This window comes from Alligator mississippiensis, chromosome 4 (genome assembly GCF_030867095.1).
Source record: "Alligator mississippiensis isolate rAllMis1 chromosome 4, rAllMis1, whole genome shotgun sequence".
Classification (NCBI taxonomy): Eukaryota; Metazoa; Chordata; order Crocodylia; family Alligatoridae; genus Alligator; species Alligator mississippiensis.
Genome location: NC_081827.1, coordinates 188,743,039 through 188,757,916, shown reverse-complemented (window position 1 = coordinate 188,757,916; position 14,878 = coordinate 188,743,039). Strand labels below are relative to the sequence as shown.

The 14,878-nt window shown below is 47.1% G+C and overlaps 1 protein-coding gene across 2 annotated transcripts in view; it reads left to right on the top strand.

Moving 5' to 3' along the window:
* Positions 1-308: 308 nt before the first annotated feature.
* COL6A2 (collagen type VI alpha 2 chain) overlaps positions 309-14,878 on the top strand; it is a 45,848-nt gene continuing 31,278 nt past the window's right edge. The window contains exons 1-4 of one of the 2 annotated variants that reach the window (XM_019492116.2): positions 309-531; positions 8,854-8,988; positions 11,266-11,864; positions 13,278-13,298. In XM_019492116.2, coding sequence (XP_019347661.1) covers positions 8,883-8,988; positions 11,266-11,864; positions 13,278-13,298 — 726 coding nt within the window. In that variant the 5' untranslated portion in view covers positions 309-531; positions 8,854-8,882. The remainder of the gene's footprint in view (positions 532-8,853; positions 8,989-11,265; positions 11,865-13,277; positions 13,299-14,878) is intronic. The other variant, XM_006260989.4, reaches the window with a different exon arrangement.

Genomic DNA, 14,878 nt, shown 5'->3' with positions numbered 1-14,878 from the left:
AAGGAAGAGTAATGCTCTTTGAATGGCACAAATCCACAGGGCAGCCATTCCAGCCACCAAGAGAGGCCCCTGGGCATGGAAAATAACATTTCTCTTCCGGCTTGTTAAAAAAATTCCTCTAACTGCAACAGCACCCCACCCTGTCCAGCCAGCGTCCAGGAGAGGATTGCAGTTGGAGGAGTCCCATTCCTAGATTGGTGGGAATTGGTGGATCCACAGCGACTCCCTGTGGATATCTGGGATAATAGCACCTTTTAGCTATGTCCCTGACACAAGCTCGAAGGAGGAGAATTATAAAAATAGGCAGTTTGCTTTTTGCCAGAGAACAGAGGCTCTCGGCTGGAGAAGCCTCTGCCACTCCCAACCGATCCGTTCTCTTTATTAAAATTACACCCCAACAACTCTAAAAAAAAGCCCTCCAGCCCTTCCATTTGAAGATGCAGAAGTACTATTGAGACTAAACGATTCTAAGAAGTCCTTTTTCCCGACTTTAAGGGTTTTGGAAGAAACTTTGATGAACTTGTTTTTCAGGTAGGCAGAGACTCTTGCTTCTCCATTTAATGGCACCATAAACTTTCCTGCTTGTCTTGAGGAGCCTTCAGAAGGGAACCAGGAATCTAATCTTTTAACAGTCCTTGTGCTTGTGCATGCAATGCATTTATCGTCACTTTTTGGGGACTCTTGATATAAGATGCGGGGTCTGGGAGCCATTCCAGGTATATTGCTTTGATTTAAGTTTTTTGATAGCTTGGCTGTTTAAACGTATGCAGCTATTTTGAGCAACAAACTCTCTTGGAATTGAACTGTTAATTTGTCCTCCTTCTGAAGGAAAGATCTTTAGAGGAGACGATGCATTTTTCTACTCCTTGCTAGAACCAAGGATAATTCAGTCCCTTCTAGATGTGCTAGTTAATATGTACTGGGGACAGATTGAAGTGCTGGTGTAACTCCATTGAATTCAGTGGAATTACATAAGGATTAAATTTTGTCCACAATGTATAGCAGTAATAGAATTTTTTTCCTTTTTTTTTTTTTTCTTTTTTTTTCCATTTTCTTCCGCTTGCTAAGAAGCTGGAGAGTCATTGGCTCCATAAGCTACTCTCTTCCTCAAAGACATTTGGGTACAGGAAATTTTTCTTTTATGCCACTCCACACCTGGGTTTTTTGTTTCTGTTGCATTTCAATACTAAAAGCTTGTCTGTCTTCTGTGAAGTAAAACAGCCTGGTTCAGACAGTGTTGAAGTGCTAGAGGACACGTCCCTTACTTTATAAGGACGGATGTTTCTCAAATAGCAAATGCTGGCTTCATGCATGCTGCTTTAGCTTTATAAACTGAAGAGTGTTTTGTTTTCGGCTCCCTTATATTGCCATTCCAAGGAGTGTGTTTCAGCTTCAGCTGCTTTAATATGAAAGTTGTTGTATTATGCCGTGTCAACGGTGTATGTCATCCACTAGAAGAAGTGCAGTTTCTACACAGGTAGGAATGATACTCAGGACAGCGTTGTGCCTCAAAGTTGTTAAAATGCCATTCCCTTGACTTTGGCCTCTCCTTCAGATACTCTTAGTGCCAATTTAAGTGCTGTGGCATCTGCATATGGAGGAGATGGGCTTCCTGCAGTTGACAGGAAGTTTTACATGGGTGAAGAAGCTCTAGCTGAGTGAGCAGGTAGAGCTCTCAGTAGAGTCAGTGACAAACACTTGTATGCAAGGAACAAGTCTAGTCTGCATGCATATGAGGCAGAGGATAGGCATTTGCATGTGCATTCATTCCAAATAGGAGGCAGCTTATTCCCAGTTTTATTTCACTGGACCTTCCTAAAAAGATCTTTCTTTGTGTCTTAGTGAGAGCTAGAGCAGAATGCCAACTGTCTACCTGACTGGAACTGCCCACAGGCATCATGTTTATACCCCTAGGCCAGTAACCCATAACCATTTTGATAAAAACCATGGTCCTGGGTGGATCTTGGAACAGGGATGTGAAGTTTAAACTGTATGCTGTGCTTGCCATCATCAGTATTATTATTTTGTAGAGTGGTTTGAAACACATCTGGTAGCCTGCAACTTCTGTGCAGGGCAGCTTCAGCTCTCAGTCACATAAGTTTTCTGTAAGTCTGGGAAGGAAGTGCTCAGCTATGCTTGGAGTGTCCCAGATAAGCCAGATGCTCTCAGGCATCCTGTCAGGTTTTTAGGCATGTCAGGGTGTGATGGGAAGGTTTCATTCTGCCGGTGAGATAATGAACCTCAGTGCTAGGGGGACCCTGAGTGTATGTGGAAGCTCTTAGGGGCTGAGGCTCCTTCTGCTGGGTCAGGGATCTGAAGGCTGGTATGGATCTGTCATGTTCATAGCAGAGTATCCTTCTGGACTTTGATCAAAGGTCATGATCCTCTTCCACTGAGAGGTTATTGCCATGTTTTACTGGATTTTCCTCTTATCAGTCTGTTTCCCCAATATTTTAGGGAAGAGCAAGTCACTTACATGCCTATTATACTAGTCCAAGGAATTCAGGGTAGGAAAAGGCATCTTCCAGTCTGTCTGCAAGGACATAGCCTAGAATGTACTGCCAGGCCACTATCACTGTAGGGCCATGCTCTGCCTACTGTGTGATGCTTTAGGCAAACAAAGAGGGGATGTTTGTACCTGGCCTCACAGCCAAGGTTATTGGTATTGGCACAGAGAACATAGTACATTGCACGTCTGGGTTCAGGGACCAAGTTCCCTTTAGTTTCTGCAAAGAACTCATCGCTTGAGATGGGGCCTAAGTCTCCTAAATAGGGAGGATGTCACAATATAGTCTCGTGTGCCTTTAGAATCTGGTTAGCAGACATGAATCCACTGCTGGACACTCCTGGAGATGCTCTCTAGTTTTATCCTGTCTGTCTTCCATCTCACAGGTAGGGGGAGGTATCATTCATTATGCCCAAACATTGAAAGAATGGAACATAGGGAATTTGAGGGGGTTGGAGCCTCCTCCATCATTTCTTTTGAAATGAGGTGAGCATCACAGTCAAGCCCAAGCAGTCAAGCCCAAGCTTCTAAAATCATGAGTCCCCAATGTTGCATTCAGTTCATTTGCCCTCTGGTTTTCTTGCTTTCCAGCTTTCATGCTCTGTAACCACATGAAAGCCATCTCATCTAACAGGCCCTCTCTTCTTTAATGAAAGCTGAGATTTTTATGAAATCACTTGACTCCAGGAGCTGACACTTTAAGGACAATGACCAATATTGTGAGGCATTTAATAATAGTGCAACAATTGTCAACATGGAAGGGACAATGGACTAAATATCAGGGCCTACCCAAAACCCTGTGGATCTCTGGGACCAGTGAGGGGGAAGAGAAAGGCTCCCACCCTCAACTCCTACCCCATTCACTGACAGCAGAAGTGCTCTGGGAGTCACACTAGCAGAGATTCCTTTACAGAGGAGGGGAAGTGGAATGCCAAGCATTGGGACCTTCTCTAAAAAATCTGTGTGATAAAAGCGGGAGGTCAGTCTGTTTTCCCCACTCCCAGTCCCTGCTCCCTCCCCCTCCCATATGACCTAATTCCTTCCTCTCCTTCCGTTGAGGTTGCTAGCTCATCAGAGACCCCTCCAGGGAATATGGGGTAGAGAGGAGAGCATGAGATGGTGGTGAGTAGTTCAGCAACTATCCCTTAGGTATATGGATCTGGGGAGCAGGCTACCTCCCTGGAAGGCTAGGGGGAAACTGGTAAAATGGCAAGAGGCTAATATTGCCAGTAGTGAGGAATGTTGTGTAGTAAGATGATGAGAGAGGGGAGTTTGTGCAGTGAAATATGAAGGGATAGGCATGCGTGCAATGAAACATCATAGAGATCATACTGTGTACAATTAAATGAGATGGAAGGAGGAGGTTGCAGTGAAATGTGGCTGAGGGGGTTCATGTGCAGTGGAACTGTAGGAGAGGACAGTGAAATGGAGTGTGAATGTACCAACATGGTGCTTAGTTTAATGTAGCACAGAGGTGTGGGACTGTGGGCAAGGGGAATCCCATGCCATAGCTGAGCATGCCTGGAGCATGCCTTAGTGCATTAGGCAACTCTGCATAGGAAGTAGCTGTCCTCCACTTATCAACTAGTACAGTGGTTCTCAACCTCCTTAGTCTCAAGGCACCCTTGGAAAATGCCAGTCATAGCTTTTACTTGTTTCATGTCCATGGAAAAATAATAGGGTGATGCTTTTGTTGCAAAGGACTAAGAAAGACCACAACAGGTCAGAATGTTTTTGGCACTATGGAATCCATGTCCCTTGGGCACGTGGACCTGGGGAGCAGCCTACCACCCCAGGGGGAAACGGTGAGATGATGAGAGAGTGGCATTGCCAGCAGTGGGGAATGATGTGCAGTAAGATGATGGGGATACTTTCAGCCTACATGCTTCTGTCCCCACCTGATTTCCAGGGTCTGGGGGCTCTGTCTTTCCCTTTTGAAATCTCTTATGAATCATGTGTAGGTGCTTGCATGCCTAACAATGGTAATATTGTGCAGCACCTCATGGCACCCTTAAAAGAATCTCACAGCACCCAAGGGCGCTGCAGCACCTGTTTAAAAATCATTGCGAATCAGCCTAGTGCTGACCTGTCTGTGGAGGACAGGTATCCTCAGCCCCAGTTATAGGTAATGCTGGAGTGCCTGGGTGAATGTCAGGAGGAAAGATAGTAATTAAACATCTGGATCCTGTGGCTGCTGGACTGGACATTAGACCCAGGTCTCTGGCACTAGCAAGAACTGCTGAGTCTGGCAAGGAGAGGTAGGCTGAGATGGGATGCCATTTGGGCCACAAAGCTGCTCTTCCCCCCTCAGCTCTGGACTGGATGGCTAAGGAAAGAGAAGGTTGTGGTGAAGGAATACAAGAGCCCAAGATCATGGATATGTCCCTACTTTGCCCCCAGATGTCCCATGTGAGCTAGAACCACTCCTTTATCTCCTCTGTACCTCCCACCTTGTCTGAGGCAGAGAGACCCATGCCAGTCTGTCACGAGGGCTGCCACAAGCCCACAATCAGTCTCTCTGTAAAGAACTTTAAAGTTGAAAGAAATTATAGATTCATAGATTCATAGATGTTAGGGTCAGAAGGGACCTCAATAGATCATCAAGTCCAACCCCCTGCATAAGCAGGAAAGAGTGCTGGGTCTAGATGACCCCAGCTAGATACTTGTCTAACCTCTTCTTGAAGACCCCCAGGGTAGGGGAGAGCACCACCTCCCTTGGGAGCCCGTTCCAGACCTTGGCCACTCGAACTGTGAAGAAGTTCTTCCTAATGTCCAGTCTAAATCTGCTCTCTGCTAGCTTGTGGCCATTGTTTCTTGTAACCCCCGGGGGCACCTTGGTGAATAAATCCTCACCAATTCCCTTCTGTGCCCCCGTGATGAACTTATAGGCAGCCACAAGGTCGCCTCTAAACCTTCTCTTGCGGAGGCTGAAAAGGTCCAGTTTCTCTAGTCTCTCCACGTAGGGCTTGGTCTGCAGGCCCTTGACCATACGAGTGGCCCTTCTCTGGACCCTCTCCAGGTTATCCGCATCCTTCCTGAAGTGTGGCGCCCAGAATTGCACGCAGTACTCCAACTGAGGTCTGACCAGCGCCCGATAGAGGGGAAGTATCACCTCCCTGGACCTATTCGTCATGCATCTGCTGATGCACGATAAAGTGCCATTGGCTTTTCTGATGGCTTCGTCACACTGCCGACTCATGTTCATCTTGGAGTCCACTAGGACTCCAAGATCCCTTTCCACCTCTGTGCCACCCAGCAGGTCATTCCCTAGGCTGTAGGTGTGCTGGACATTTTTCCTCCCTAGGTGCAGCACTTTGCATTTCTCCTTGTTGAACTGCAACCTGTTGTTTTCTGCCCACTTGTCCAACCTATCCAGGTCTGCCTGCAGCTGTTCCCTGCCCTCTGGCGTGTCCACTTCTCCCCATAGCTTTGTGTCATCTGCAGACTTGGACAGAGTACATTTGACTCCCTCGTCCAAGTCACTGACGAAGACATTAAAGAGTATCGGTCCAAGGACCGAGCCCTGAGGGACCCCACTGCCCACACCCTTCCAGGTCGAGACCGACCCATCTACCACGACTCTTTGGGTGTGACCCTCTAGCCAATTCACCACCCACCGGACTGTGCAGTCATCCACATCACAGCCTCTTAGCTTGTTCACCAGTATGGGGTGGGATACCGTATCAAAGGCCTTCCTGAAATCTAAGTATACGACATCCACCCCTCCTCCTGTGTCCAGGCGTTTCATAACCTGGTCATAGAAAGAGACTAGGTTGGTCAGGCACGATCTGCCCGCCACAAACCCATGCTGGTTTCCCCTCAGCATAATTTGCCCTGCCGGGCTCTCACAAATGTGAGCCTTGATAATTTTTTCAAATACTTTACCAAGGATGGAGGTGAGACTGACTGGCCTATAGTTGCCCGGGTCCTCCTTCCTCCCCTTTTTGAAAATGGGGACCACGTTAGCCCTTTTCCAGTCCTCTGGGACTTGGCCTGTGCGCCACGAGCGTTCGAATATTCCCGCCAGTGGTTCTGCAATGATGTCGGCCAGTGCCTTCAGCACCCTCGGATGGAGCCCATCCGGGCCTGCCGACTTAAAGGCATCCAGTTCTTCCAAGTGACTCTGCACCACCTCAGGATCTACGTATGGAAGTCCGGCGCCTTGCTGCTGCCTCTCTACAACCCCAGTGAGAGACTTGTCGTGCCCCTCGCTTAGGAACACTGAGGCAAAGAACTTGTTGAGGAGTTCAGCCTTGTCCCCCCTGTCCGTCACCAATTGTTTCTGCCCATTTAGCAGCGGTCCTATTCCTCCCTGGGCCTTCCTTTTACTCCCAATATATCTAAAAAACAATTTCTTGTTGTTTTTTACTTGGATTGCCATCCTCAGCTCCATGGTAGCTTTGGCCCTCCTAACTGCCTCCCTACGAGCACGAGCAGAGCTGTGCTCCAAACTAAAATTAGGCTGGAATTAGGCCAGGTTCTTGAAAGCAAATTTGAGTGTCCCACTTGAGGCACTTTTTAATGAAGGCCAGATTGTCAGAGGACAGAAGCTCAGCTGTATCTCAAAACCAGGCCCCTTTGGGGCCCAGGCTCAGTGATACTTTTGCCCTCGGTGCTTCTGTCCCTACCAGATCAGCAGGGCCTGGGGGCTCTTCATTCCCTTTTTCAGATCCCATCCCGAGCATTGGTTCCTCTCAGGGTCGATGGTAGGCAGCCCATTGTTTACTAAGGATCCTGGTTGCTTTGAACATCTCTGGTACTGAGATATGGTAGCATTTCAGGGAGTAGGCCTTTGCCAAATGAAACTGCAGTTTACAACATTCCCCAGTAAACTGTCCTGGAGTTGTCCATTATGTGCCAGGAGTACCTCTGCCCCACAGTCACACAGAGGAGAGGGCCCCAGTTATATAGGGGCAGCTCTGAACTACCCTTATTCTTCATAGCATTACTCTTTCCAACTCAAAAGAGACAGCTAGGGACAAGCTCTCCCCCACCCCACCCTGCCAACCACTCCAGTCTTGTTCTGGAGGAGGCAGAAGCTGCAACCACAACAAATAGAGGTTCAAAACTGAGGAAGCAGACATCATTCCTTATGGTGTTTTTCTGATAAGGTTCTGGAGAATCAAAGGTATGAAAGAGATGGGAGAGTACATTCTCCCACCCCTTTCACATCTTTGTGGTTTGGACTCAGGCCTCCATCTCATTACATATATGTCACATACAGCCTGTCCTTACCACCTTTGGATGTACTGAACTGGTGACCCAGAAATTAATAGTTACTCCTTGACCTAGCCAGATCACTGAGACCCTCCTGAAAAGGCCAGCATAGTTGCCTTCCTGTTCTTTGATGTTAAGATTTGATTGTACTTTGCCTTGGAAACAAACATTCATACCCTGATGGTGTTAGGACCATGTAGGATCCCTCTGGTTGCAAGAAGTCTTCAGAGTGGGCAAATGCCTTTGCTGCATCTTGAATCATCTTACTCTTAGACTAAGTGCAGCTGCATGCACAACTGGACTGCAGAGTGCAAACCATGCTTTTATTGCAAACTAAACCCAAGACTTAATTTCCCATTTCTGGCCCACCTGAGGTGTTTTTAATTGGTTCTGGGTGAAAAATCATGTGCTGTTTGAAATTGGACTTCACGGAAAGGGCTGAAGAGCTGGGTGGTAGTTGAGGGTTACAGAATGCTTAGCCCATCATTAATGGTGTTCATCAGAGACCCACAAAGCACTTTATAGACTTTAGTCCATGCTCACAGTGCCTTTCAGGTAGGAAGGCTTATAATCCTGATTTACAGGCAAGGAAACAAGGGTGCACAAGTCAAGTGGCTGGTATAAGGCCAAACCATGGATCTGATGCCCATTTCATTTCCATCTGTGTGAGCCAGGGGTAAGCTCATTGGAACCTCTGGAGTGTGAGATTAGAACTGAGCCCCATGAGTCAGGGAAGGCAGTCCTAACATCCTCGCAGCCACACGCTGGCTCTGTCCACTAGATCCCTCCCCTGTATCACAGGGTAGAGAAGCCATCACCTATCTTACATAAACTAAAGCCAGTCTCTGCAAAAAACACTTTTGGTTAAAACAAAACAAAACAAACAAAACAAAACAAAAAAACCCTTTAAACCTAGTTGTCTAGGTTCATCTGAAACCTAATTTAGAGTCCCCAGGATACACCGCCTTCCTGCATCGAAGCAATGGAGAGGATGATATATGTCTGAAAGTAGTGTCATGCTTCAGACTGGGCAGAGAGAAAAGGAAGCACGGGGCATACTTTTCCCTTGTTCTGTGAAGCCCAGACTGAGGCAGTGTATAAATAACAGATTTGCTTTTGCTCTCCTGCAGGAAACTAAGTGTGAGGCAGACTTCCTGAGATGTTCCGACCAGGCTTTTTCGCTGTTCTTCTTTGTATGGTGCCGATTTCTCTTCAGGCTCAAGATGAAGTTGACTTCTTGGATTATAGGCCTACCACCTGTGTAGGTATGAGCCCACACACTTGTGTTTCTCTCCCCCTTTCCTCTATTCAGCATTAATATCTACTCTGCTCACTTCTAACTGGGGACTTCTGCCCCATCACTCTAGCCCCGTCAGGGTGGGGGTGGAGGAACATGACGATGGGGCCCCGCTGTGACACAGGTGCATGCAGTGGGAAGCAGCTGCCCACCGGGGCATTGTTGTAGTGACCACCATGGCTCCTCTGCCTCCTCCTCTTCTGCTTAGGAATGCTGCTGCCATGGCGGGGAAGGGGGCGGCTGCCACGGCACTCGACTGATGCTATGACTAACATGCTCAGCCAGGACCCTGTGGACATTGGTATCCATGTGCCTGCTGGGCTGGGTTGGGCCATGGAAGGGAGAGGAGGGGGCTGTGCTGGGAAAGTTGAGGTAGGCACCCAGCAGCCTGGAGATCCAGGGGCCAAAAAAACCCACACAGAAAAAAAGTGGGGTGGTACACATGGAGGCAATGCGCACCACCCGAAGCCAGAGCCTCGCTGGCTGGAGCCATGCTCTGGCTGCTGGCCAGGCTCCAAGCTGCAGAAGTGACATGACTGCAGCTTCTCCAGCCCCCAGGACCCTAGGTAAGGTTGCTGGGGCCAGCACAGTTGCTGGCTCCAGCTTCTCCTACCCCACCCAAGGTAACTTGCCACGCACCAGAGGGCACATCGCACAGGCATTCCCCAGGGACAACTGTCAGCAACACATCCATTGACTTGGATGAAGGTGTAGAAAGCACTCTGTCCAAATTTGCTGATGATACCAAATTATGGGGTAAAGTTAATACACCAGAGGGTAGGGAACAAATCCAGGTGGATCTGGACAGTGGGCGGAACAGAATAGGATGCAGTTTAATAAGGACAAATGCAAGATGCTACACCTAGGGAGAAGGAATCACCAGCACGCTTACAGGCTGGGGGATATCCTTCTCAGCAGTACAGTAAAGGAAAGGGATCTTGGAGTCACTGTTGACTCCAAGATAAACATGAGTTGTCAATGTGATGAAGTGATCAGTAAAGCCAACTACACTTTATCATGCATTAGTATGCATGACAAACAGGTCCAGGGAGGTGAGACTTCCCCTTTATGTTGCACTGGTCAGGCCGCAGTTGGAGTACTACATCCAGTTTTGGGCACCACACTTCAAGAGGGATGTGAACAACTTTGGGAAGGTTCAGAGGAGGGCCATTTATATGGTTGGGGGCCTGCAGGCAAAGCCGTACAAGGAGAGATTGAGGACCCTGGATCTCTTCAGCCTCCACAAGAGAAGGTTGAGAGGGGATCTTGTAGCCTCCTACAAATTAGTGAAAGGAGCAGGGTAGCAAGGAATAGGGGATGTCTGTTTAGGGAGCCTCTGTTTACCAAGGCACCCCTTGGAGTCACTAGGAATGACGGCCACAAACTGACAGACAGCAGATTTAGGTTAGACATCAGGAAGAACTTCTTTAAGTTAGGGGTTGCCAAAATCTGAAATGAGCTTCCAAGGGAGTTGGTACTCTTCCCTACCTTGGGGGTCTTTAAGAGGAGGCTAGACAGGCACCTGGCTGGGGTCATTGGACCCCAGCGCTCTTTGCTGCCCAGGGCAGGGGGTTGGACTTGATGATCTACTGAGGTCCCTTCCGACCCTAACATCTATGAATCTATGAATGTGTCCTGCTGCTAGTTCTCCCTGGGGAGCCAAACTTCCATGCTTGTCTGGACTGACTCAGGAGGTCATCTAATCCAAACTCCTGCTCAAAGCAGGATCATCCCTGACTAAACTATCCTTTCACAAGCGTTTATTTAATCTATTCTTAAAACTGCAGAACCCCTCCCAAATGACTACCATGTGCAATGCCCCAAAACATCAAGACCACCTTTACTTGCCCTTGATAAAGCAGGAGGATGAGGGCACTGTCAATGTCCTGCAGTTCAAAGGGCAAGAAGTATTTTTTTAAAAGAAGAGCTGGGGGTGAGGAAGATATTTTCAATGAAGTGCTAACTGCCTCCTCATACTTCTTGAAATGGGGGCTTGTTAAATTATCCTAAAACTGATTAGGGCTAGGAAACTTTACTGGCTGTGATAAATCCAAAGGATTCACGAAAGAACCCATACTCAGTAACCATGCCAACAGCCCTCACCCATAAATTCATCCGGGAATCTTGAGTTTTGTGCTGAAGCTGCCTGTGTGCTCTCATTCAATGCTCTGTGTGGCTTGTTCCTGACTAGAATAAATACTTGGTCCATCCTCTCCTGACACATACTGAATTATTGCCTCCACAGGTAAAACAGATTGTCCCATCAATGTGTACTTTGTCATCGACACCTCAGAGAGCATTGCCCTGCAGACTGTGCCCATCCAGAGCTTGGTGGATCACGCGAAGGAGTTCATTACTGAATTCATCAGTCAGCTTGAGAATGAGGTCTACCTGGGCCAGGTGTCCATCACTTGGCAGTTTGGGGGTCTCCACTACTCAGATGTGGTGAAAATCTACAGCCCCTTAACCAGCAGCAAGGACACATATATCAACAAGCTGAAAAGCATTAGCTATATTGGCAGGGGCACCTTCACGGACTGTGCCATCTCCAACATGACAGACCAGCTCAAGAATCGCGTGCCCCGCAGTGCCAACTTTGCCGTGGTCATTACAGATGGCCATATCACTGGGAACCCCTGTAGAGGCATGAAGATGCAAGCTGATTCAGCACGGCTTGAAGGGATCAAGATTTTTGCTGTGGCCCCCAGCCAACAAATCTTTGAGCCGGGACTCCGAGAGATCGCCAACGTACCCTATGAGCTGTACCGCAATAACTATGCCACTACAAAGAAAGATGCCCTGGCAGTTGATGATGAAACCATTAAAAGGATAATCAAAATCATGGTAAATGTTGTTAACTCAGACCAGTATCACCTCTCAGACTAGTATCGCTTTTTTCTCTCACCTCTCAGCTCATGTATATAGAGACCTAAATAAATTTAGGACTCTATTTTTATTAACTCTTGGCCAAAAATAGTAAGATCATAAATGCTTTGTTGTTTCCAAATATTATTTTTTTTAAACCTCCTTCAACAATTTATTGGAGAAATGGAATTTGGAGTCCAATCCTGCAAAGACTTAGGCCTGTGATTAACATCAAGCTTGTGAGTCAGTCCAGATGAAATCAGAGAGGAAGACTGGCTCAGTGGTTAAGGTCCTTGGGAGTTAAGGTCCTGTTTTAAAATACACTTCCCAGGTGACCTTGAACAAGTCCCTTGGTCTCTCTGTACCCCAGTTCCCATGCGTACAATGGAGATGAGATCACTGCACTGATGAATAGTGGTATTGTGAGGTGCTGAAATACCAGAGTGACAGAGTTAGTAGCATCAACAGACCATACGAACAAAGCAAAACCACAGTAAAAAAGTCCCTTTTATTTCTAGCCATTACAAAAAGGGGTAAGGATTTTTCCTTTCATTGTTATTCATGAAAAACACAAATTCAAGACTTCACAAGAGCTATCAGTACCAGGTCACATATAGCTGAGATACAACAAAGATTTGTCCCAAGCAGTACTGTAGCAAGGGCAGTGCCATGGGTGCTCTGGCACTAGGTGCCCTCTCACAGGGGGCACCAAATCAAACAGAAGTAATGTTATGTAGTAAAGCATAGGGGGGTACTCTGCACATGAACTACACCAGGAGCCAGAATGGTCCCCAGACTTAGCTTTGCGCATTATGAGTCATCACTTACAGTGGGATGACTCTCAGTGCCCGTGATACATGTGCATATGTCTTTGCAGGCCTGAGCCTACATTCCCAATTAAGGCAGGCAAGTCTAGCTCCAGTGTGTATCCCATATGGTTTAAAATGTGTCACTGTGCAAATATGACTTGAGACTTCAATGACAGAGCAAGTCAGCACTTCTTTTTTTCTTTACAGGGGATGTTTTTGCAGGGGCTGCCTCTTTCCAAGAGATTTGCAAGCCACAGCCATGCTTCTACAAACTGTTCCATGCCAACAGACCCCACCCCCACACAGAGGCCTGGGCCCACACAAAAGTGCATTCAGAATTGGGACAATTATTGGTCCCAAACTTTGTATCAGAGAGCATTGTAGTCTATGTGCCTTCTCTCACACCTGTGGGTGCAGGTCCCTGTTAATGGGTTGCTTTGTACATCAGATTTAAAGCAATTTGGCTGCTCTCCTTTTCCAGAGAACAATGTATAGCTCCCAGCAGAGAAAATAGGTACATTGCTCTCCCTGCCTTAGTACCCAGACACCTTATTGATTTTATTCCCTCTTTCTTTCATTGCAGAAACATGATGCCTATACAGAGGTAAGTTAACAAGTGCATGCCTTTTCTACACAATAAAGATCAGAGTTTGCTTGCTGCAATGAAATCAGGTTGTCATACAAATAAATGGCCTGGACCCTGCACTGGGTAAAATGCAGCTGGACCCCAGCATCCCTCAGGAACTCTGTGTACAGCCTGGTAGTTACAGTGATATCTCAGGCCCTTCACTTCCAGTCCCTCTTTTCTGTGTAGCCTTACTAGTCATTAACAAGGAGCTGCTGTGTTCCACCCAAGGCAGCTGCATGAGGTACTAGGTGAGTGGTTGCTGTGTGAAAATTTGTAAAGTGTTTGGGCCCCTTCAGGATGTATGGATATGTTCATCCCTAAGAAATTAGGGTTTTAAAAAGAACAGTAGCAGACTGGAGGGACCAGCAGTCTATGGGTTCCAGCATCCCAAGTCCACCATCAAACAGATGAACAAACCCTCTTAGCAAGAGGCCATTTTATTTTTTTTTCAATTGTAGTGGTTTATTTTATAGAACTGCTCTTCAAAATGAAATCACTTCCTGAGCTGAAACAGAAACAGCAGAAGCAAGGTTTTCTGCAGTGCTATTAATTCAGCCCTTTTAAGAGCAGACACTTTTGGGATCTAATCTTATTGGGATGGGGGCCTATTTTAGAAGCACCCTTCACTTGTCAGTGGTTTCTATGCCTTCCATTTATTAGTGCTAAGGCATCTTTGGAACAGACCTGTGGCCACATTCATGTCGTAGAATACCACAGCTAAAATTGCACACTCGTAGCATGGAGATCAGAAATCAGAGATGTTTGTTCCAGTAACCAATGCCATATAGTCCCCTCCAATATTTCAATGTATGTCATCTTTGACTTCTGGCCTCTAGGGGATGGCGTGTGCTTGGTCTCAATTTTTCATGAGAAACACTAGATGAGACCCATAGCCACAAATATCTTAGTTTGGCTGTTTCCATCCAGCAGAGGGTAGCAGCACACACAGATGACAGTCACTGACAACTGCTACTAGATTTTCAGTTGACCTATTTTCCAAGCCAGCCGAGGAGTTGCAAACTTTTTAAAAGCATGCTATAGACCTGCAAAGGGAATTAAACAGCATCCTGTACTTTAGAGACAAAGCAGGGCAGTTTAAGAAGAATTGGGCCCCTCCAGGACATGCAAACCCTGCTGAGAGACCTCAGAACCCCTGTCATGGTCTCTCAGGCTTAAATGTAAATGGTGTGCGTTTCCCATGACTTTGGACCCAGGAGGGGCTGTCTGCTTTTCTTCAGTTTCCAGGTGGGCTTTTCCCAGTACACTCAGTGTTGACCTAATTCTGATCCCACCAGAGCCCACAGGAGTTTTATCACTGAGATCAGCAGGAGCAAGCCCAAGATATATTCAGCACTTGTGGACACCCTATCTTTCAGGTATCTTCAAGTCTGGAACCCAAAGTTGTAGGAAACCCACAAGAAGCAAAATTCATCAGGGGCAGGGTCCTGGTCTGAAGCACCAAGTTGAATATGCCAGGCTGGGTGCCCAGATGCCCAGGGGGGTTACCAAGCCTCCAGACAGCTGTAGCCTCAGCCTTCACTCCAGTGATTACAAGA